At 41.4% G+C, this 24,372-nt stretch overlaps 1 protein-coding gene across 11 annotated transcripts in view; it reads left to right on the top strand.

The window, feature by feature from the left end:
• Positions 1-24,372, top strand: part of ccdc24 (coiled-coil domain containing 24) — a 107,550-nt gene that overhangs the window by 41,306 nt on the left and 41,872 nt on the right. For 9 of the 11 annotated variants that reach the window (XM_041208917.1, XM_041208919.1, XM_041208918.1 and 6 more), the window contains 2 exons: positions 9,153-9,317; positions 19,827-19,919. In XM_041208917.1, the coding sequence (XP_041064851.1) occupies positions 9,153-9,317; positions 19,827-19,919 (258 nt within the window). The remainder of the gene's footprint in view (positions 1-9,152; positions 9,318-19,826; positions 19,920-24,372) is intronic. The other 2 variants (XM_041208921.1, XM_041208926.1) reach the window with 1 other exon arrangement.

Genomic DNA, 24,372 nt, shown 5'->3' with positions numbered 1-24,372 from the left:
GCCTCCCTACTCTACCCCGCTGGCCTCCCTACTCTACCCCGCTGGCCTCCCTACTCTACCCCGCTGGCCTCCCTACTCTACCCCGCTGGCCTCCCTACTCTACCCCGCTGGCCTCCCTACTCTACCCCGCTGGCCTCCCTACTCTACCCCGCTGGCCTCCCTACTCTACCCCGCTGGCCTCCCTACTCTACCCCGCTGGCCTCCCTACTCTACCCCGCTGGCCTCCCTACTCTACCCCGCTGGCCTCCCTACTCTACCCCGCTGGCCTCCCTACTCTACCCCGCTGGCCTCCCTACTCTACCCCGCTGGCCTCCCTACTCTACCCCGCTGGCCTCTGCTCTCTCCCAGCCCCTTGGTCTCTCTGCTCTCCCCTGCTGGCCTCCCCCACTCTCTCCCATTATCCCCAACTGGCCTCCTCCATGGAATCCGATTGGCCATTTTGCCAGAACGCTTCAGTTGGTCAATCAGGGCATTGAAAGGCGAACCAACCAGGGCAGTGAAAAGTTGCCCCACTGAGAACCAGACCATTTAGGGGGGAAGAATTTTCCCCTGGCACCAGTGAGAAGGATTTCTGCAGGAGTGTCCTGGTGTAGCAGCTTAATGGTTGGCAAGTGGGTGGTATTCCAATTCCCAGGGTGTAGTCCAATGGAGCGTGAGGAGGGTTTTATTTGGGTTTGCCGACAGTAAATGGAACCCGAGGGGTGGGTGAAAGGAGAGGGGACTCTGGGGAGCTGAAAACCTGGACATCTGAATAATCTAGAGAAAACTGTTGAGACACCAGGATGTCTGGTCACCCTATCTATCAATGCTTTGGTCTCTTTATAGCAGGATAGACTAAGATGACCTGATAGAGGCCTATAACATAATAAGGAGCTGGATGCTGTCCTTATTGATAGATTATTCCAGTTTAACAGACAGGGGAGGACCAGAATGCATGAATTTAAACAAGGTAGGAGTGGGAATAGATTGGAGGTTAGATGGTTGTTCTTTCCCAGAGAATCGTGAGACTCTGGAATACATTGTCAGCTGGTGTGATGGATACGGAATCTCCAGAATGCCTTCAAGAGGGATCTGGACCAGTTTCTGAGATTGTATCATATAGAAGGCATTTATAGGTAGTACTATAGAGGTCTTTACAGGCCATATTTGGTGCATGTGATCTTCTGGGCTAGCTTGGATCACCTGGTGGGATAGGAGAGGAATTTGAGTTTTTTCTCCATATGGCTGGCAGGGTGGAGCTTGGTGTTTGGGAGAGGAAAGAAATGTTTAGACATGACTGTCAGACTATCATGATGTGGGCAGCTGGCCTTTTGCTGCCCATCAGTTTGATATGTTTGTATTAAGATTTTTGTTATCATCTCTGTACCCTCCCGCTGCCCCCTCCCTTAATGGGAAACACCAAGATCAGGAACTTGCAGAGAGAAGAATCATGTGAAGCAAAATCACATATCTTGTGCTAACCCCCTCAGATAGCTGCCAGGCTGCTTCCTCTAAAACATTGCGGAACAAACTATTGAAGTGCTACTGTCATGTAATGTTCCCCCAGCTGAGACTACCATGAACTTCTAGAACTCACACTACATCTATAGCTCTTTGGACATAGTTAGAACATTCCTGATGAAGCAGTAGAAATAAACAAACTGCAAGTACCATGGTGGGCATGTCGCACTAGGATTTCTACAAGTTATTTGGTGGTTCAAACTACTTTTTTGAAATGTTGAGTTATTAAAAGAAATCTATGATGGTGTAGACATTAACACCTCTCACGAGGTTAAATTCATTTTAACAATAATAACATGAAACAATCCTAAGCTGAAAGGCATCCTGAGGCATAATTACGGCTTTGTTGGTCAGCATTGATTCTGTCAAGAGTTTTGAACACCGTGATGAAGAAGTTGCATCATCCACAGGTTCTATCTGAAAGGCATATTAAAAGAGAGAGTCTATTTGTTTAATCTAGTTTGGTTTGCTTATTAGACTCTTAAATATGTTATACAAAATATACATTGTGGTTAATGAACTGATTATAATTTTGTTTTTAAATCACTTATCATTTTTCTTTTGTAGTAATTAACATATTATCTGGTCAAATCGTTTTAGTCTACATTCAATGGTCTATTGTTTTGGACTTTTCCATCTTTTTAAGAGATATGACTGCCAGTGAATCATTTTCTGTAATTAGAGGGTTAATTGTTAAATCTGGCCGCACAAACCTACAGTATATAGGCCTGGTCTAAAGACACAGATTTCAGCTCATGGGTAACTCTTTGCTATTGAAAATTCCCTTTTTGTTGTGTACTCGAGGCTGAAATAGTGAGAGAGGAAGCTTGAACTGTAACAATGGATCACCCTGGAACTTATGACAGCCATCTAGTTCGGAGACAGTGACTAAACTTCCTAAGGAGCAATCTTAATAATTAGCACTATGATAGCAGATGATACAAAAACATGCAAATCAATTTATTTTCATAGCTGGAATGGTAGAATTTTTGCATTGCAAAACAACAGAAAACAAAATAAATGTAAAAGAAGGGACAGATTAATTTTCAGTTGGTGTTGGGAAGCAGTCTTATCTCCATTGTTAGGTTTGTCAGCTGCTCTGTACTTTTAACCAACTGAGCCATCTGGTGTTGAGATTGAATGAAAGAAAAATAAACAGCTACTTCAGCCTTAGGCTGATGAAATCCTTTACTCTAATTTAGAATTGGTTATCTAGTTTTTCAGACAAACGTGCCTAGAGACTGGAGTTAAAGCATAGTGAAAGCTGAAGTATTCATGAAAATTATGGCCTGAATTTTTCCCACGCGGAGGCGACCACTGCCCACAACCGGCTCCACATCGCCATTTTACCCGGGCAGGCCAATTATGGCCTGTCCAGCATAAGGCATGAGCGGTGGCGCTCACACTACCTGTGCGGGCAGAGGGAGGAGGGAGAGTTGGGGTGCATGCGCGAAAGAGTGCTTCAATTCCCTTGAGGCATAGAGCTGCTTCAGGGACATTGAAGCGCTTTTTAAAAAATAAATAAAAACAATAAAAATTTCATGCACCATGGCCCCTCATGTGACTGTGTCACATAAGATGGGACATGTTTTTATATTTCAGAAATTTAAAAAATTTAATTCATAAAAGCTTTAGGAAACCTCATCCCGCTCGTGGATGAGGTTTCCTAAAAAATGTAAAGGCAGCTTGGCCTTTCAGCCTGCCCGCCAGCCGTAAAGTTGGACAGGCAGTGTAAACTTGAAATTAATTACCTAGTTAATGGCCTTAATAGGCCTTTCAATTATTGGCGGGTGTGCCACCGATTCCGGCATGCGTCTGCTGAACGGAACATTGCAACACAGCGCGATAACAGCGGGACACACGCTCAACATCATCGTGTGTCATTTTATGCGCCAGTGTGTCAGGCCTGCCCCCGCATGCCGACTGAAAATTCCTGGCTTATATTTAACCCCAAGAAATAGATGTTAAAATACTCAATGCAGACACTGTAAAACAGGGAGTCATAAATTTCACTATTCTCTGCACAGAAATTTGTTGTTTATGTTGTGAAAATTTTCCAAGTTTCGAACTAGCCTAGCTTCTCTGTGGGCCAAAGTAATCTGAATCAGAACTTTTCCAATTGCTGACAGGTCAGACAAGCTACCCAAGTCCTATGCTTGGGAAACTTCATCTCAAGTAAGCAGGGATTTAAAATTAAAATCTCTTTTTTTTAATTCATTCATGGGATGTGGACATTGCTGGCTAGACCAGCATTTTTTGCCCATCCCTAATTGCCCTTGAGAAGGTGATGATGAGCTGCCTTCTTGGACTACTGCAGTCCATGTGCTGTAGGTACTCCCACAGGGCTGTTAGGGAGGGAGCTCCACGATTTTGACCCAGCAAAAGTGAAGGAACGGCAATCTATTTCCAAGTCAGGATGGTGAGCAGCATGGAGGGGAACGTCAGGTGATTGTGTTCTTATGTGTCTGCTGTCCTTGTCCTTCTAGATGGTAGAGGTTGTGGATTTGGAAGATGCTGTCTAAGAAGCCTTGGTGAGTTGCTGCAGTGCATCTTGTAGATGGTATACACTGCTGCCACTGTGTGCCAGTGGTGGAAGGAGTGGATGCTTGTGGATGAGGTGCCCATCAAGCCGGCTGCTTTGTCCTGGATGGTGTCAAGCTTGGGTGTTGTTGGAGCTGCACTCATCCAGGCAAATGGAGAGTATTTCATCACACCCCTGACTTGTGCCTTGTAGATGGTGGACAGGCTTTGGGGAGTCAGAATGTGAATCAGCTTGGGTCCTTAAGATTGGCACCTCATCCACAAACATTCACTTCCTTCACCACCACAGCCTGATATGGTCATACTCATGGAATTGTACCTTACAGTTAATGTCCCAGACACCACCATCACCATCCCTGGGTATGTCCTGACTAACTGACAGGGCAGACCCAGCAGAGATGGCAGCATGGTGGTGGTATATAGTTGGGAGAGAGTTGCCCTGGGAGTCCTCAACATTGACTCTGGACCCCAGGAAGTCTCATGGCATCAGGTCAAACATGGGCAAGGAAAATTCCCCTCAGCTGATGAATCAGTACTACTGCATGTTGAACACTATTTGGAAAAAGCACAGAGCGTGGCAAGGGCACAGAATGTACTCTAGGTGGGAAACTTCAATGTCCATTACTAAGAGTGGCTTGGTAATACCAGTACTGACCGAACTGTCTGAATCCTAAAGGACATAGCTGCTAGATTGGGTTTGTGGTAGGTGGTGAGGGAACCAACAAGAGGGAAAAACATACTTGATCTTGATCTCATCCTCTCCAACCTGTCTGCCACAGATGCATCTGTCCTTGACTGTATTAGTAGGAGTGACTGCTGCACAGTCCTTGCGGAGACGAAGTTCCATCTTCATATTGAGGAAACCCTCCATTGTATTGTGTGGCACTACCACTGTGCTGATTAGGATGCTAAATCGAAAAGGTTTAGCAGCTTAAAACTGGGCAACTGTGAGGTGCTATGGGCCATCAGCAGAAGCAGAATTGTACTGATCACAGTCTGTAACCTCATGGCCTGGCATATCCCACACTCTGCCATTACCACCAAGCCAGAGGATCAACCCTGGTTCACTGAAGAGTGCAGGAGGGCATGCCAGGAGCAGCACCAGGCATATCTAAAAATGAGGTGAACCTACTAGTTTTATGTGTAAGCAGCGTGCAATAGACAGAGCTAAGCGATTCCACAACCAGCAATCGGATGTAAGTTCTGTAGTCCTGCCACATCCAGTAGTGGACAATTAAACAATTCACTGGGGAAGGAGGCTATCATCATTCACAATGATGGGGGAACCCACCCAGCACATCAGTGAAAAAAGTAAGGTATTTGCAACAATCTTTAGTCAGAAGTGCCTAGACAGTAATGAGCACGACCTCCCAGATGTTACGAGGATTTTGCAGATTTCAGTTGTCTTTCTGGTACCGAAGTTGATGCCAGGTGGTCAATCCTCTTTCGTTCCTTATTGACTTTGTTGTGGTTTGATACAATTGAGTGGCTATTTAAGAGTCAACATGTATGCCAGACCAGATAAGGATGGCAGATTTCCTTCCTTCAAGGGCATTAGTGAATGACAATTGACAATGGTTTCATGGTCATCCTTAGACTTTTTATTCCAGGTTTTTATTGAATTCAAATTCCATCATTTGCCATGGTGGGATTCAAACCTGGGTCTCCAGAGCATTACTCTGGATCTCTGGATTACTACTCCAGTGACAATACAATGCCGCCAAGCCACCATCTTCCCCAATCTAAATCCCTTTGAAGTTGAAAGGGATAGAAAAGATTGCCTTTTTCCAACTAGAAATATCCTAGAAGCCCATGGAATGAAGGGGAAAATGGCATATTGGATGTAGAATTGGCTGTGACGGAAAGCAGAGGGCTGTAGTGAATGGATGTTTTTCAGACTGGGAGGTAGTTAAGTGTAGTTCCCCAGGTGTAAGTTCTGGGTCAATCATTCTCTGGGTAGAGGAGGAATCTGAAGCCAATCTTTCCATAACAAAAGTTTATTCACATTATCCAGAGAACACAGGCACAGACTGTTTTCCTATCCTTCCACAGGTGGAAACTAGTTCTTATATATACTTAAGAGTAATGCCCTTCCTACCTTTCCTCAATTAGTAACAGCTGCTCTCAGCTCCAAATAGAACATGCACTTCATTGTAACAAAATTGCAATAGCAACATATTATTATTTTCAACTTTTACCAATGAGCTAGGAGCAACACTGTAAGCTTGCAGATAATGAGAAACTTGGCAACATAGTAGATGGTGTTGAGGATATTTGTAGATTTCCAGAAGACAGATAACATGATGAAGTGGCCAGAAGCACGGCAGATGCAGTTCATTTGAGAAATGTGCTTTGAGTGGACCAATATGGAAAGACAGTATACTGTAAATGGCATAATTTTGATAAGTAATAATGAGCAGAGAAATATTGGTGCTCAAATACACGCATCATTAAAAGCTTGAGGACAAGTTGGTAAAGTGGTCATAAAAGCAAATAGGTTCCCATGATTTATAAATAGAGGCATATAATATAACAGTAGCCAGATCATATAAAAACTATATAAATCACTGGTTAGGCCTCAGCTTGAGCACTATGGACAGTTCTGGGTGCCATACTTCAGGAATGCTTGCTAATGTTGGTTTATCACAACTAATGTTGGGTCATCTGGTTAATGGTTATTCAGTTCATCCCCTCTCCTGTTTGAAACAAGAATTTCAGCTATTCTCCAAACTTGTGGTTCAACATATGTGAAAACTGGTAGCCAAAGCCTCTGTTTTCTCCTCTTGCCTTAATTCAACAAAATTCAACAGATGCATGTCATGAGGGTCCAGTGACTTATCTACACTATCTCAGTTCTCTGTTTTGAGAATCAATTTATTTTCTATAGTTCAATCTATCAATTGTTTTAAATTCTGCCCTTGTACATTTGTGTTCTCACTCCCATATGTAAAAAGCAATGCAAAATACCTCTTTAACATTTCTGCCATACCTTCAATCTCCAAAATTAAACTGTCTATTTCTTCTCTAAATGATTTTACACTCTGTATTCTTCTACTTTCACATGCTTATAACATCCCTTACTAATTACTTCTATCCATGCTCTCCTTCCTCAAAGTGCTAGTAGAGGAATGCTCTAATTGGCTCTCCATTACTGTATTTCAGTCATCTGATAGTTGAAGAGTTCCTGTAGTTAATTTTCTTAAACTTAGTCTTAACTTGAGGTTTGTGCTTTGTTCATGTGCTACCTCAGTGGCAGGAGTATGGGGCACAAGGCTGGTATAGGTGTCTCTTGAAATTGAGGCACTGGTCACCTCCCAGCTGGGGGCTGCACCAATTCTGCAATTGTCTAGACAGCCTGGCCTGGCATGGCTTCTGTCATGTGGGTTGGTCTTCACAGAATCACAATCACACTGCAAAAGAGGCCCTTTGGCTCATCGAATCTGCACCGACACATGAGAAACAACTGACCTACCTACCTAATCCCATTTACCAGCACTTGGCCTATAGCCTTGAATGTTATGACGTGCCAAGTGCTCATCCAGGTACTTTTTAAAGGATGTGAGGCAACCCGCCTCTGCCACCCTCCCAGACTGTCACCACCCTCTGGGTAAAAAAGTTTTTCCTCACATCCACCGTAAACCTCCTGTCCCTCACCTTGAACTTGTGTCCCCTTGTGACTGACCCTTCAACTAAGGGGAACAGCTGCTCCCTATCCACCCTGCCCATGCCCCTCATAATTTTGTACACCTCGATCACGTTGCCCCTCAGTCTTCTCTGCTCCAACAAAAACAACCCAAGTCTATCCAACCTCTCTTCATAACTTAAATGTTTCATCTGAGGCAACATCCTGGTGAATCTCCTCTGCACCCCCTCCAGTGCAATCACATCCTTAGTCTTGGTGGTGAGCACTACTTTACCATTCCCTTAGCATCAATGCTGTTCAATACTTCCCCTCAATCTCCCTGGTTCCTAACGTTCTGTACTGGCACACAAGAATTATCCTCATTTTCCAGCTTCATTTTATTATAAGTTGATAAATCTCCTGTGGTATTGCTCATGGAGTTATACGGATTTAGGTTCTTATCTACTGCTGCTTGTGTCTGGTGCTAAATCTGGGGCACCATAACACTGGGACCAAGGAAATGTCATGGCACCAGTTTGAACAGGAAGTCAGGGCAATTATCAAGGTAGCTCTATCTGGTTAATTTTATAGAATTGATGAGCAACTTGGGATGTTTTGCTACATTAAAGGCACTATATAGATGTAAGTTGTTGGTGAAACAAAATTTTAGAAGGAAGAAAGTTTATGGTAGAACGTGATGAGTGATTTCTGGAACGTTAGGGTAAATTAAGTACTTTAAGGGGAAAGAAGAAAAGACTGTCATCGCAGTCCAGTTTTTAAACTACTATCATGTTGGGTACAAACCTAACCCTAGAAAGATAATTTATTCCATAGTTCCTCTGAATTGAATCGTATCAAAGGATCTTAAGGGAATTATTCTGTATTTTTAAAACTGGAATCTTTTCTCCACGTGAGATTGTAAATTGATTTTACTATGTATTAAGTAGGAAACAGAAAAATCATACTGCAAGTGTGGTGCTCTTTTGAAGATAAGGGCTGAGTAGAGGAATCTTTCAGATGGGGTTGTTGACCAAAGGGAGCCTTATTCTGCCTTAAACCCAAGAGTCTGGCCAGAGTCGTTGATGTTATTAGATACAAAGATCCTCCATTCCATAGTATTAACATTTTGCACTATGAACATAAAACTTAACATTAAAAAGGTAATAAAGTGCAGCTGTTAATATATTGGGTTCTAACTAATTAATTAACTTTACCTATTTAATCAGATAACCCGTATTCTTGTGTTCTAGCCATGCTGTGGGATAAGGTACTGTAACACTATGAAATTATTTCCAAATCAACATCTGTTGTAGTGTTTAAAGGGTTTGAGACTCCCAAAAGCTTGAATTGCCCACAGATGGAGAATAAGTATGGAAAAACAGAGATTAGAATAAACCATGTTCCTTAATTGTTACCACAGCCATTCATGAATCTTAGACACTGAAAGCAGCTAGCCTGAGTCTTGATGGATGCATTTTCTTTACTTCAGGGATGAGAATGATGTCCTTTCATCTTACAATCCTGACATTGTCCGTTTTGCCATGGAACAAAGTAAAGCTGTAAGCATCCTTAGACCTGCAAGCACAGAGAGTTTGATAGACAAATGGATGGGACTAGGATGCTCTCAAACAAGTAACAACAGTGAGAGTGAAAGGTTGGTACAATTGTATTATATTACAGGTTGGTGTAATAAATTATATGTTATACTTAATATGCCTATTAAACAAGGTTGCATTTTATTTGTTCTTCTGACCTGGCAATGCTAGAGCCCTCGAGGGCACTTAGATCCAACATGTGGTGTGGAGCTGTAAAACATTGGTGAGTTTTTACATAATTTTTCTAGTCTTAGTCCACAAAATGCTTAATTTCACAACTTAATGGGGTGGAAATTGAATCTAAACCTTTGTTTTGCTAGTCTAGTGCCAAAAACCACTAAGCTACCAAACTCTCGGTTTATGTCAACAGTATGACTTTTTGTCTATGATTTATGATTGAGATCTGTGAAAATCCAAAGGTCCAATTTAATAAAAACAGAAAATGTTGGAAAAACTCAGCAGATTTGGCAGCATCTGTGGAGAGAAAAACAGAGTTAACATTTCGAGTCCGTATGACTCTACTTCAGTGTCATACGGACTCAAATGTTAAACTCTGTTTTTCTCTCCACAAATACTGCCAGATCTGCTGAGTTTTTCCAGCATTTACTGTTTTTATTTCAGATTTCCAGCATCCATAGTATTTTGCTTTTAACCAATTTATTAACTGAAGTTGGTAATCATTTACGGTAGTGTTTATTTTCTATTCATTTTACCCTGTTCCAAGTGTCCCCAGCTAGGTGTCACTGATGACTGGGAGGTATTCTTGTCCACACCTACAAACAAAGGTGCACATTCCTTGCTTTATCGGTGTTTTAGTATAAGGGAAGTTGTGACAGCAGACCTGATGACGTGAATATGATAGATGAAGATCACAATCTTCATGTTGTAAGATTTTTTGAAACACTCAGTTGCAGTATTACATACTTTAAGTGGTAGTGGTTGAAAGAAGGTATTTGAGCATGTTCAACAGCCAGCAGAACCTGATCGGCCACACTTGCAAAATATCGCCAGATCTGCAAGCTCTGGGCAGAATTAGCTTCCCTGGCTCCAGGTCAGCAGACAGCCAGATGGAGAAATATGCCACCTACAAGGACACTGCTACAAATGCAGGACTACTTTCTGTTGTTCAGTGACGTCACTCTTCTTGGTGTTGTAAGCATCTTGCTTCTTATGGGAGTTGACCTACACTGCCTACAGCTTCCTCGCATCTTGGTAATTTGTACTGGATATTCATGTCCTCCTTAAATCGCTTTGAAGGCAGACTGAGCAAAGTTGGTATAACAAGGTCTGAAATGAATAAACAAGTTGCTTTATTTCACAATAAGCTGAACATACAGATTGGCAATTATGATTGGGCTCACAGTACAATTTATCTTTGCATAATGTTACAAAATATCAATGGGTCAACTAATTTGACCTAAACAAGAATGCTTCTAACTGTTGTGGCAACATTTCTATTCTGTTAGTCTCAGTGAAACATCTAGTTTCAAACTCCGCCCATCTCGCCCTCTTCTATATCTTTGTGTGTGTCTCTCTCCCTCTCCTCCTCCTATTTCTTTGTTTGTGGATCAAAGGATTTATTAAAAAAAAGGGATGTGAGAAGTTTTTTGATTACTTAATATTTTGCTTATTGTTGAGTCTTTGGAGAAAACAACTTCCATTCACTGTAACCACCTTTCAAATAGATATCTTTTTAATTTTGTGAGAATGTACTTTGCTTAAAATATTTAAAATAACACTTTATTTCAAATCCTCTCTATGGATAAAGGGTTAAAAAAAACCTCGAAATATGGCAGACACCACAGGACTAGCACAACCAGTGAAACCAAAGTTCATCTTTGGGCTTTAACTTCTTCTAGCATACTTTAGTGGAATGGTTCTCTGGAGTCACAAACAGGCTCATCCTCTTTGTAACCAGGCCATGCGGTGCTTGCTCCACTTCATCAGTCATCAAGCAGAGGGCAAGGTGCTAGGCTGCTGTATCACTTGCCTACTTATTCTGTAATTGGTTTTCAAATTCAAGCACTGGAATGTTTGCTCCTCTCTGGTGCTTGCTTTTAATTCTCTGCACCCCTGTAACTTTCTCCTGAATCACAGTTTTCACATCCTAACTATCCAAGATCCAAGCTGCACATGTGGTTATAGATAATTATGCTCTGAGCTGATCAAGAAAAAATGGGTGCTATAATCACACCACCTCGGGTCAGTTTTGGGTGGGTTTCTAGTCATTTGGAAGTGCATTTAGACTTAATCACATTATCTAATTTATATAAGATCAAATAAAAACCAGAGGGCTGTGGGGAAGGGGAGGTTAGGTTGGGTGCAGGGGAAGCACAGTCTGAGATTATCGAATACATTTCTACAAACCTTAGCAAATGCGCAAGAAAAACTGTATTTTAAAGAACTTAATTAGATCCCTTCGAAACCAATTGGGCAATGTTTCTATTCATTATTCTGAAGTGCACTGATGCCATTTTGTATGCAAGCATCAATGAGTTGAATTTCCAGTTGATTCTTTGTCTTGGAAGAGAAATATTGATAAGGACTCTGGGGGAACTACCTGCTTTTCCTTGAATAGTGTCACCACATCTTTACTGTCCAGCTGAACAGGCAGAACAGGGATATGAAACTTGATTTAATGCCCCAGATTGTCCAGTCCCCCGGGACCCTCCAAAAATGTCTCCAACTCTGAGTTAAATTTGGAGACTTTGGACTCATTTTAACGGATAGTTATCCAGGAAATGTCAGACTGAAAAAAACCATATCTAACCCCTAGGTAATAATACAACTGACCCAATCACTGTCAATAATCTTCCCTCAAGGCACTCCCCTGACCCCCCTTGACCCCCTGATTCCCCCTTTGACTCCCCCTCCAACTCCCCATGACCCTCCATCTCCTCTGAACCTCTGACTCTCCCCATGTCCTCCAACTGCTTCCCCCACCCAACCTGACCCAACCACACCACCCCACCTTGTCCCTTATCACCCTACCTGCCTACCCCCCTGCCACGCTGTCCCCATCAACACTGGCACCCTAACTACATGGCACCTTACCCAGCTGGCACCCTAACCACTCTACCCACCCTATCACCTATCATCCTACCCACCCTGGAACCCTACCTGTTTGGAAGCCTGGGCCAGAAATGCAGAGCTCTGGCGTTGGGTAGGAAAATAGGAGCGGAGCGGCAATCCAATTGCCACTCCTCAGAATATTCGGCCCGAACATCTTATCTAAAGTGGGCACTTCCAAATGTGTATTATTCCCATCAATATTAAACTGGAGTATTACCCTAGAATATATGCTCAAAACTGAAACTGGGACCTAAAGCTGCAGCCACTAAGTAACATGAATGTTACCAATGTGCCAAGTTTTCAGCATTACACAATTTACTAAAGAGATTCCTCCTTATCAGTGCTGTAAACGTATTTTCCTTTGTTTAAAAAAAATCTTCATGTATAGAAGGGAGAAGGGTTAATTACCAACCATCTGATTTAGTCCAGTAGAAAATCATACAGTTCTTTATCTTTGCATTCTTATTTAAAAATGTAATTTTGTTTTTTTTATGTTCTAGCACTAGTTACATAAAACTGTACAGAAATCTTACATTTAGTGAAAGAGTAACGGAATACACACAATAGTGTGCACCAGGTCTTCCAAAATCTCCCACATTTAGTGGGAAGCTCACTTGGGAGACAACAATGCCTGGCCCTTCTACAGTGAATACACTCAGCTGAAGATAGAGAGAAATGTTAATGTGGGTTAAGCCTGTTGAATGTAATGTTGAAAGCATACCAGTTTGGTGGAAACAGGGTAGGTGGGTGGGATTCTGCCTTCCGCAATTTCAACTTACTTTCCAAGGCAAGTGGCAAAGACATCTGCTTTAACACATGCATACTTGGTTCTAAATATGTCATTGGGAACCAACTGCAATTTTAACTCTAGCCTGAGTGGAGAATCTGCTGCAGCTTTCCTACCTGGTGAGAATCAGTTATAGCCTGCCAAAGATCTATGTTTTTTTGGGTCTAGAAAGAGAAAGACTATTCCATTGATCCCCACAAAGTTTAAGCCTCCCTAGCTCTTGATCATCTCACTCCCTGAAGATGATACAGCTATGCATGTCCCTGCAATCTGATCCTTTCAGCAACTTTGAGTTAGTGGGGCATTGTGATTTTTCCACTACTCTGTTGTGGGGTGAGGTGAATCAACTGGTGGGATTTGAATGAGACCCTGAAGTTAAAATAGCCCAAGTCTCTTCAACAGTGAGTGGCATTTGCACTCACTGTGCTACCTGACTGACTGTAATTGAAACTGAATCCCATGTGGTAGGAGTGGGTGCAGCTGGCAGTGCTTAAGTCATCATTCCTGTATAATGACCTTTGGGCGCGGGTGAGAAAGATCAGTGATGCTTTAAAAAGAATAGAATTAAATTAATAGCTTTTGCTCTTGTATAATTGATATAGTAGGTTTTTCTCCTTGGCATTTCTTACTAGCGATTTGGGACATAGACCAAAATTATCCGTATGTTATTCACACACAGCTGAACACTACCTCATTTTGAAATCTAACAAAATGTCTTAAAGGTCGTTGCTATTTTAACACCATAAACAGTCAAATTGGGGGGAGGCGGTGGCGTCGTGTTAATATCACGGGACAAGGGTTCAAATCCAACCATGGCAGCTGGTGGAATTTAAATTCAATTAATAAATCTGGAATTGAAAGCTAGTCTTAATAATGGTGACCCATGAAATTATCATCGATTGTTGTAAAAAAATTCATCTGGTTCACTATAGTGTCCTTTAGGGGAGGAAATTTGCCATCCTTACTTGGTCTGGCCCCAGATTCTCCGCAATATGGCTGACTCTTGACTGCACTATGAAATGGCCTAGCAAGCCACTAGATTCAAAGACAATTAGGAATGGGCAACGAATGCTGGCCTTGCCAGTCATGCTCACATTCCAAGAACGAATAAAGAAGTAAAGCTATATATTGAACTTCAGTAGTTTTTACTTGCCGACCCTTATCTAAACATAATTTTTCTCCTCATGCAAATGTTGATTGATGGGCATTGGAAGTCCTGTAACTGGTCATTCTTCATGTGCAATTCAGAGATTATCAGCAAGCAATTTGCCTCAATAAAAGTGATCGCAGTCGAAAATAGTCTTTTAACCTGATGCCCATACATGCGTATGCTTTTTTATTGGGGGACTACAGCAGACGGAGTTTGATTGCACACCAAAACTTCCCCCTTAAACTGGACCAGAACTAAAATTGGGACATTTATTTTTGTGACTTGTGTTTTCCTCAGCAGTATATTCTCCTGTACTCCTTGGTATTTATCTCGATCCCCTAGTGGGACAGAAATGTGTGTAATCAACTATAGGTTTACAACAGTATAGTTCTGTAGCCAACTGTTGGAAGATATATAATAATTTGAAGATGACTTTCTCCTGTGGAGAAGCAACTGCCTGCTATTCAGCACCTCCCCAGAATGACTGCTGAAATTGAAGACAGTATGGAGAAGCAGATCACAAACATAACCTTCCTTTCCTTGCTGCTTGTCAAAATGATCTCCATTTTACTGGAGAAGTCAGTGGAATCCTGTCAACAGCAAATCTATTCGACAGCACACGTGAGTGTTTACTGATCTCACCCAGAGCACACATCGGTGTTTACTGTTTCATTGGTTCCAATTAGCTTCCTTTTTGCTATATACATTGTTGTGTCATAACATTTTTTCAAAGTCTGTTTAATTTTTCATGGTACCTGTTGGCTGTAAATTAAGTATTTGTACTAATGCCTAGCAATTTTCAACGAAGGCTACCAAAGAATTCCTATACAAATGAATAGCTTAGTGTTCACCATGTTGTTTCAATTTCTTTTAATTTTTTAAAAATTCTTTTCATGAGAACTTTCATTAATCTTCTAATGCTAGCCCACTCAAGTGTGTCTAGAATTCAGTGTTTTGATGGTTACTCATTCAGGCAGTAATCCTTTCTTAATCTCTCTGGTTGTAGCTATAGATAGCTGGGTCCCATCTGCACTGTTTAGTAATGGATCCTTCTTTCTCTCTTTGCTTTATTGCTCCTTAAAATAAATGCCTGTGACATTAGGTGTTTTGAGTGTCAACCTGATGATACTTATGCACCAACACCCATTGAGAAAAAAAATTTCAATGTTTAGTATTTAAAAATTGCCACACAGCTGAATGGAGTTGAGAAAAAGTGCATGTTAACCAATATTTAAGCAATCATAAGCATTAACCAACTCCAAAATGTTTCCACTATTGCTTAATGATTTAAACTTTGTATCTCACTTGTTAACTACCCAATCAAGAGATAACTGACCAAAGTCAGCGGCAGTTGGGTTTGATTGCAATATCATCCTGGTCAGGATTTTCCAGTCGTCAGGCTGGCTCAGCCGGAGCAGGTGGGGGTGGTCAGGGAGCTGACCGCCGTGCGCGATCAGTTCCGCACTACAATTTCATGCTGGCGAGCCAATTAAGGCTTGCCTGCGTGGATCGCGAGCGGTAGCGCTGAGCATTACCTGTGTAGGCGGGGGGAGGAGGGAGAGCCAGCCTGGTGTGCAGTTCACGCATGTGTGTGAAAGAGCACTTCAATCTCCCTGAGACTCAGGGCTGCCTCAGGGAGATTGAAGCGCTTTTTGAAAAATTTAATAAATACACTAAAAATTCAATGAAACATGTCCCATCTCATGGGCAACATTTTCCCCCTGTCGGGGAGGAAGTGTGGGTGCGGGAGTGGGCGTGAGTGGGCGGCCCTCCGGTCGGTGCCCCCGATTGGGGGCGCGCTGCCAATTAAGTGCGGGAGCAGACATGGGCTGGCCAGTTAAGGCCCGTTCAGCGTGACATCTGCACGGAAGCGCTATGTGCTTCCTGTGCAGGCAGGGGGAATGCCAAAAGCAGAAGTGCGCTTCTTTGCTCATGCATGCGAAGGAGCACTCCGACCTCCATGAGACTAAGTGCTGCCTCAGGGAGATCAGTTCCCAAAATGAAAACGTTATTCAGTCAAATTTCATTTACCATCCATGTCCCCTCATGTAACAATGTCACATGAGTTGGGATATGGACATAACTTTAAATGAAAGTGAATCTTAATTTTTTAATTCAGTCATGAAACCTCGACCGCCCATGGATGAGGTTTCATGCTTTTTCAGGTGGCCACCAGCACTCCCGACCTGCCCGCCAGCTTTAAGGTGGACAGGCACATCCACTAATTGGTTCAATTGATTTTAAATGGCCTCAATAGGCCGTTGACAGGTCGGCGGGCGCACAGCTGACTTGGCTGCACCCCCGCTGACCTGAAAATGCAAATGACGCGGGACGAGGTCAGGAGTTTCGCCCAATGTCATTCCACATCATTTTACCCATCAGCGAGTGGGCCCCGCCCCCGCTTGCCAACGGGAAAATTCTTCCCCATGTGACTGTGTCACATGAGATGGGACATGTTTTTAACTTCAGAAGAAAATTTTTATTTTAATTTGTAATCGCTTTAGGAAAACACATCCTGCTTGTGGGTGAGGTTTCCTAAAAGATGTAAAGTCCGCTTAGCCTTTCAATTATCAGCTGACACTCAGCCAACTCCGGCATGTGCCTGCCGAATGAAATATCACGACGATGGGCGGTGATGTTGGGACGCATGCCCATTATCATCGCACGCCATTTTATGTTCCGGCATGTCAGGCGCGCGCCCGCATGCCAAATGTAAAATTCTGGCCCTTGAGTCTAACTTGATTTTCAAATTTCTGTGTTTCATTCTCTTGGGTTGTTAATTTATGTATTTCAAAACTATTTACTATTTTAGTATTGTTCTTGAAGGGTGATTTTCACATAGAACAGAAAACACCCCTTTGTCCTTTTGTCTATGACATTGTTGGCAATCTCTTCTTTGCCTCCACCTGTCACTGGCCCTCTATCCAGCTCTACCTGTCCCAACCTCCTCAACCAGCTTATATTTCACCTCATTTCTATTTTTTCTCAGTTCTGATGAAGAGTCATACGGACTCAAAACGTTAACTGTATTCCTCTCCGCAGATGCTGTCAGACCGGCTGAGTTTTTCCAGCTATTTTTATTTTTGTTACAGAAGAGGTATACTTGCATTATAACCCTGCCTGGCCTTTGTTGGGTTCTCTGATAACAGCATCTTTTGCCTTTATTTCAATTGTTTCAACCTTCCTATGTTCTGTAAATCTGTCTCACTTTTCTTTTGGCATTTATTTTCTTGCCTCTTTTTCTTTCTCCTTCCATTCTTAGGTTTTTTGTTTCAATTTCTTTTAATCTTTTTCAAATTTTTCAGTTTATTCTTACCTCATTTCTTTTTCTGTCCGAAGTTGCCATCACCTTCTTTCCTTTTCTCTTCCATTGCCTCTTTCTTTCTACTTTTTTCCTGTTTCTCATCACCCAAGACACATCAGCAGCTCTATTTTTGTCCACCTAGCACTTTCATTTAAGGCTGTTCAGTCAGTATCTGGTCTGAAAAATAGCCTGCCTTAAGCCAAGAGGAACACAGGAGGCTGGTACGTGATTAAATCAGTGACCCTGTACTCATTCTGCAGTCAGCCGTGTTCTACTGCTCAAACCCTAAGGCAATATGTCCCCTCTTCCTCATACTTGCTAATGTAACTCTCATTGCTACTACTACGGAAGCTCAAAGCAGATGGACCTGATCTTCTGACTGCTTAATGCAGTGATTAATAGCATTGTGCTGTAATGTCCAGCCTCTTACCAAAATAAATTAATTTAGCTGATATTTTATGTTTAGTATTTTTCTCAGGTCATTCACTGTCATGTGATAATGAAGTAAAATATTTTGTGCTTGTATTTTAAAGTAGCAGCAATGTGTCCTGTCATGTTAAGTTCTAGTGTGAAAAAATTGTAAGTAGTCAATTCTTCAACCACTGGTAATACATTCTAGTGCTGCAGATTAACTTTAAAAGCAGAAGAGTGATTTTTAGCTCCCCCACTTGGCTGGGTGGAGCGTGAGTGCAACAGGAATGGGTCAGTTTCCTGCCAAATATTGCCAAATCAGTTGCATTTAAATCCTGAGAAACCCTGGTAAAGCTGTACATCCACTGGTTAAATTATACATCCTTTGGTTAGGTTGCTCTTGGAGTATTGCACTGCATTATTGTTGTGCTTCCTGGATCACAGCTGACTCAAGAAGCATGCACAGGAGAACAGTGAGGCTGAATCCTGGAGTTAATAAGCTACCTGGAATCTTTTGATAACTGTTTCAGTAAAAAAAGAGACATCTCAGATGGAGGCTTGGGAGACATTTGACAAAACCAAGAAATTAAATCTAAACAGTGCTTTAAAATGTGGCGAAATAGGATTAAAGTATGTACCTCTGATTTGGCACTAGCACTGCTCAGACAGGATTAGCCAAATAGCCTCCTTTGATGCTTAAATTTATGATTCTGTGATATGCGAGAACAGCAGGACAGGTGGACACAGGTTCCAGATTGTGAAAGGCAAATTAGAACGAAAAGCAGCAATTATTTCTTTATACATGGGATGATCAGAAGCTGAAACGGGTCACTAGGAGGGGCAATTGATGCTAGGATACTGGATCCCTGTAATAGGAAGATAGTAGAGCTGGTAATCTTGAAGGATGATATCAAATGAGCTGAAGGACATTCTGCATCTAAATCTATTTTGTGAACTTTTTTTTTTGTTCTTAAGATGTGGGCATCATTGGCTAGGCCAGCATTTATTGCCCATCCCTAATTGCCCTTGTTTAGAGGGTATTTAAGAGTCAACCACATTGCTGTGGGTCTGGAATCACATGTAGATCAGACTAGGTAAGGACAGCAGATTTCCTTCCCTAAAGGACATTAGTGAACCAGATGGGTTTTTACAACAATTTATGATAATCTAATTATAATTAAGTTGATTGAAGTAGCTGTGAGCCTTACTTCCTAGGCAGAGGTTATGAGGAGTGATGTGTATGCAAAGTTGCAGAAGCAGTTTCATCTGCTTTGATTTTCCTTTTATTTTATATTCAGGTAGAAAAGTAGGACTTCAGCTGAAATCTTCAATGGAATTCAGTTTTATTTCTCTGAAAACTATTACTGTACTATTGATTGGCATGTAACCATGTGTTTGTAATATTCTACAAGCCTTATGCTGCTGCAAAATTTCTCGCCCTGAGATTGGAGTGATGTACCTGAGGGTCACTGGGTCATTTAACGTTTCCTCATTTTCAGAGACTGTGGTTAAAAACTGCATTACAGAATTTCTGGACTTAGCTGCAATCAAAGGAAAATTGAGCAGCAGACTTAATGGTAGATCAGTTGCCATTATGTGGCTTAGTGTAATTAGGTCCAAAGGGGCCAAAAGGTTCAGATCAATCCCAATTCTTTGAGCATTATATAGGAGTGACATCACAAAGCCAACATATGTGAAATAATGTTTTAAGGAGACTGGATTCAGAGAACAGTTAAGATAATTCTAATTGTGTAAGTCCAGGATTTTGTAAGAAGTTAAGGGAGAAAATGTATGTAGATTTTCAGAAAAATATTCTCCTTAACTTTGACTCCTTCCTCTTCCAGTCTTTCAGCTCTTTCCAACTGCAAGGATAATATAGAAGCCATAAAAGACAAGATTAATGTTAGAAATATTGATGAGGTTGTGGCACATTTACAGTGAGTACCATTTCCCTTTTTTTAAGTCTTCATTGTTTACTAAAATGTTATCAAAAAGCCACAATGTGAGTGGAGAAAAATTTGGTCTTTGTTTTTCATTTTTGCTAACTGATAAAGGGGAAGTCCCAATTATGATATTTTGGAATCTTTGTTAAAACTGCACTATTTTGGATGATGATGTATATCATTATGTGGAAGCTTAGAAGATTCCCAAGTAGAGGCTTGCTGTTGCCTTCACCAGGGAAGGAAGAGAACCTGCCCACTCTTTAAAAAGTGCACCCCATTTTCTTTTTCTGAGAGTTTATCCCAAACTCGCAAATTGAGGCTTTTAAAGCAAGGTCTCGTATAAGAACATCTTCTACTGCTTGATTCATATATCTTGATTAATAAATTAGTTTTTCCAGGCTATTCACATGAATCTCCTAGAACTAGCTGCAAAGCACTATTGGTAGATGCTTGCAATCGGGTAGCTTGTCTGTGCTCTTAGCCAGCATGATGTCCATTTTAAGGGGAGGGGGGTCCTCAGCAAAGGAAGGAAAGGGTTCATTCTTTTTAAAGTTCAAAGTAAGTTAAAAATACGTGTTCTCTTGGGAAAATTGTCCAGAATTTAAAATTAACAGTGTACAAATTATATATTTTTTTTAGCCGTTCACAGGGCGTGGGTGTTGTTGGCTAGGCCAGCATTTATTGCCCATCCCTAATTGCCCTTGAGAAGGTGGTGGTGAGCCACTTTCTTAAACTGCTGCAGTCCCTGTGGCGTAGTACATCCGCAGTGCTGTTAGGGAGGGAGTTCCAGGATTTTGACCCAGCAACAGTTCCAAGTTGGGATGGTGTGTGGCTTGGAGGGGAACTTACAACAAGTTATACTGCATTGTTATGACTGACGGTATGTGGATGTGGGGCAGAAGGAGAAATGTGGTCGTGCTCATGCTTACTGATGTTCTTGGGTGGGTGACGAGTGTGGGGAAGAGCGAGGAACATGATAAAATGCTCATACCTACTGATACTTTTAGGGCACATGAGCTAAAATGCACCAGTGAAATATTTCAAAATGACTAGGGGAAATGGGAAACTGAAATTCCAACAGCAATTCGCCTGTTGCTTGAGGCAGAAGTCTCGAGCATAGATCACACTTGAGTCTAGATAAATCACCCTGTTTCAAAATATAATTTCACATTGATGAAATTGAGGTGCATGCCTTGTCAGGAATATTTCTTTGGGCTTCAGTCTGTGCTAAAGTGTCATATTGCAGAGTTGAGCCATTTTCAGTGCACAGGCAAGTTCCTGCACGTCCAGGTAGAATGTGACTTTATATGTTTATTCATTCATGGTTTGTGGGCATCTCTGGCAAGGCCAGCATTTATTGCCCTTGAGAGGTGGTAGTAAACTGCCTTCTTGAACTGTTGCAGTCCATGTGGCGTAGGTACACCCACAGTGCTGTCAGAGAGAGATTTCCAGGATTTTGACTCAGCAGCAGTGAAGGAATGGTAATTATTGTTCCAAGTCTGGATAGTGTGCACTCAGAAGGTAACATGCATGTGGTAATTTTCCTGAAACCTGCCAATAAACCGAGTCCATTGCTGAGCTAATATGATGGTAAGCTAATAAAGATGAAAAACAGGGAGGAGTTCTGTAAAGGTCAAACTGCTGTTAATTCAACTTCTTCAATGCTGAGGTTTAACTATTCTCAGTATCTTAATGTTCCAAGTAACATGCACAGTATATCTGATTATCTAACCAGATGTAAAGAAGTTATGTAATTTTTCGTTTTAAATGAGCACCAAGTAGATTGCAGTCAGAAACTCATTTTTATCACTATTATGGTATCATCTGTTCTTAGTTGTAGCATCATTAAAGTATTTGGCAACAACATGGAAAATATGTTGAATGATTCATTTTAGATTAAACTAAACCTATTTAACAAGTCAATGATTAGGTCGTCTAAATTTATACTATAACCAGATCAGGTGAACTACATGTTAATCACAACTAATAAAATTTATCAGGATTGATCTGAACACAGCGATTCAGTGTGCTAATTAGTGCTGGCAATTATTTTGGGGAGAGCATCGGCTATTGATGCATAATTAAAGCTGGAGGCGGTGTGCATAACTTTTGTATGTTGTTTGTAGGCACCTTGACTGTGCTACTCACCTGTATCAGTGAGTGGCTTGAACTAGCCTAATTGTTGGATCTCATTCGCATGCAGCTAGCAAGCTACAAACACTGAACGGGTACTGTTATTGTCTCTTAAATAACCACATCATTGCGAAATTTCTAGTCAGAGCAAAAGCCAATGAGAAAATTCTAAATCTGAAAGGTGACACAGAAAATATAAAAGATCTTCTTCCCACTATTTGTCCATGATCTATAACATATAAGAATGATCCTTTAATTCAGTATAACATGAATAAATACTGAGAGTTATATTTGTGTTGTAGTCCATAGGAGAAACCCAACTGCTATCTTTAAATCTCATTATATTGGCTGTTGCCAAGTGCAATAGCTGCCATGTGGATTGTACAGAGCTTCCCGGTCTCACCAAAGGAATGCAAACAGTAAATTAAAAGTGCCAGACTCCAAGAGAATTCCAGGCAGAAACCCTGTTTTAGCAACAAAGAAACTGCTGTTATTGTAAAATGAGGCACATGTTCTGAAGTGAGTGTCAGAGACTGAGGTCAGATTGCGGCAGAGAATTAAAATAACAGGCCTCCTACGCTGTTCTAGTAAAAGTGAAGGTGAAGATAAACTTGAGGAACAGTGCCTCATCTTTTGATTAGGACTTTGCAGCTTTTCAGTCTCAACACAGTTCAACAACTTGATATCATAATCACAGCCCCCATTTTTCCTCTCAACAACTGCTGATAATGATTCTGCTGTTCCCATCTCTTCTAGACTCATCTTTTGTTTCTTTACTTGTCCCATTGCCATCTCCTTTTGCCTTGCACTATCATCCCTTTTGACATTTAATCAACCCTACCTTTCACCTGATTACACACTTTGCTCTTGTTCCTCCATCCATTCTCCCCACCAACCCCTTTGCCTGCCTCTGTTCTTGCATAACCACATTCCTGACTTTTTCCAGTTCTATTACAAGGTCATTGACCAGAAATGTTAACTGTTTCTCTCTCCACAAATACTGCCTGAACTGCTGACTATTTTCACCATTTTCTATTTTTTTATGATCAAATACCTTGTCCATTTCAACCCAGATATGATTGTTCAAATTGCTTATCGTTGATGATTCTCCTTCCTCGGCTTCCACACCTACTCAGACATCTCAGTGCACAAATGCAAGTATCAGAAGATATTGCAGCACAACTATTCACAGTCTAACCTTCCCAGGGTAAGCAAGACATGCTGGGTGCACATTGAACAATACGAGAAGGATTAAAATGGTGAGGAGCACTATAAAAGTCCCCATGATACATCATAAAATAGCCAGATTATTTCATATTGTTGTCATGGATCTTGCCCCCCCACTTAACTGGTCTTTGAGGGCAGCCCTTGACTGCTCATCTCATTCTTCTACAACCAATCTAGATCAGCTTATTAGGAAGTATGCCAAATGGACAAAGTGACAAAGCCTGCTAATTTTTCCTATTCCAGTGCTCCAAATTAGAATCTGACTTTGTGTTTTATGCAACACTTTGTTTACTGCCTTTGTCCAGTTTTTCTGTCTATTTTTCTGTACATAGAATGATGGAAATATTTCAAAAAATGCAGCCCTACTTTTTGTTCTCTTGGTGCTGAATTACTTTACATTCACTTTGCACTCTCTTTTCACCCTGTTTCTTTTTGTTTTCTTCCTTTTTCTCTCTCTTTAGCTCCATTACAATATCAAATATCTGTGGTATACGCGTTGTAGTATGTACTTTGGAGTGCATACCTTACTGCCAGCATCATGACATCGCCAGTATGTCTCTTGGTGTTAATATCCTAGTGCTGTTGTAATGGCCTGAGCATGCAAAATGCAACCCAAAATGTAGATTGCATAACATCAATATTATACTGTGCGAAAATCATTCATATTGTATAATTATTGCAATTGCCTTTACCATTTTCAGCTCATTGCATGATCCAGCAGTGTTTTGAGATTCCAGTAAGGCTTAAAGGGGCATTCAAAAATAACATGCATTTATCTACTTTTAAGCTAGTAAAAGTCCTAAGGAACTTTGCAGGAATGTTATAAGACAGAATCTGACAGCAAATCACACAAGGAGATAAATGAAAGATGACCAAAAGCTTGGTCAAAGGGATATATGTTTTAAAAAGGGCCTTAATGGAGGACAGAGTTAGAGAGATTTAGGAAGGGAGTTTTAGAGCTTAGGATCTAGACAGATGGAGAAATGGCTATCACTGTTGGGACAAAGATAATCAAGGATGTACAAGAGGCCAGTTTAAGAGGAACATGGAGTTCTTGGAGGGTTGTAGAGCTGCAGGTGGTTACAGG

Source organism: Carcharodon carcharias, chromosome 16 (genome assembly GCF_017639515.1).
Source record: "Carcharodon carcharias isolate sCarCar2 chromosome 16, sCarCar2.pri, whole genome shotgun sequence".
Taxonomy (NCBI): domain Eukaryota; kingdom Metazoa; phylum Chordata; class Chondrichthyes; order Lamniformes; family Lamnidae; genus Carcharodon; species Carcharodon carcharias.
Note: the sequence above shows the minus strand (reverse complement) of the source record. Positions and strands in the feature narration are given on the sequence as shown.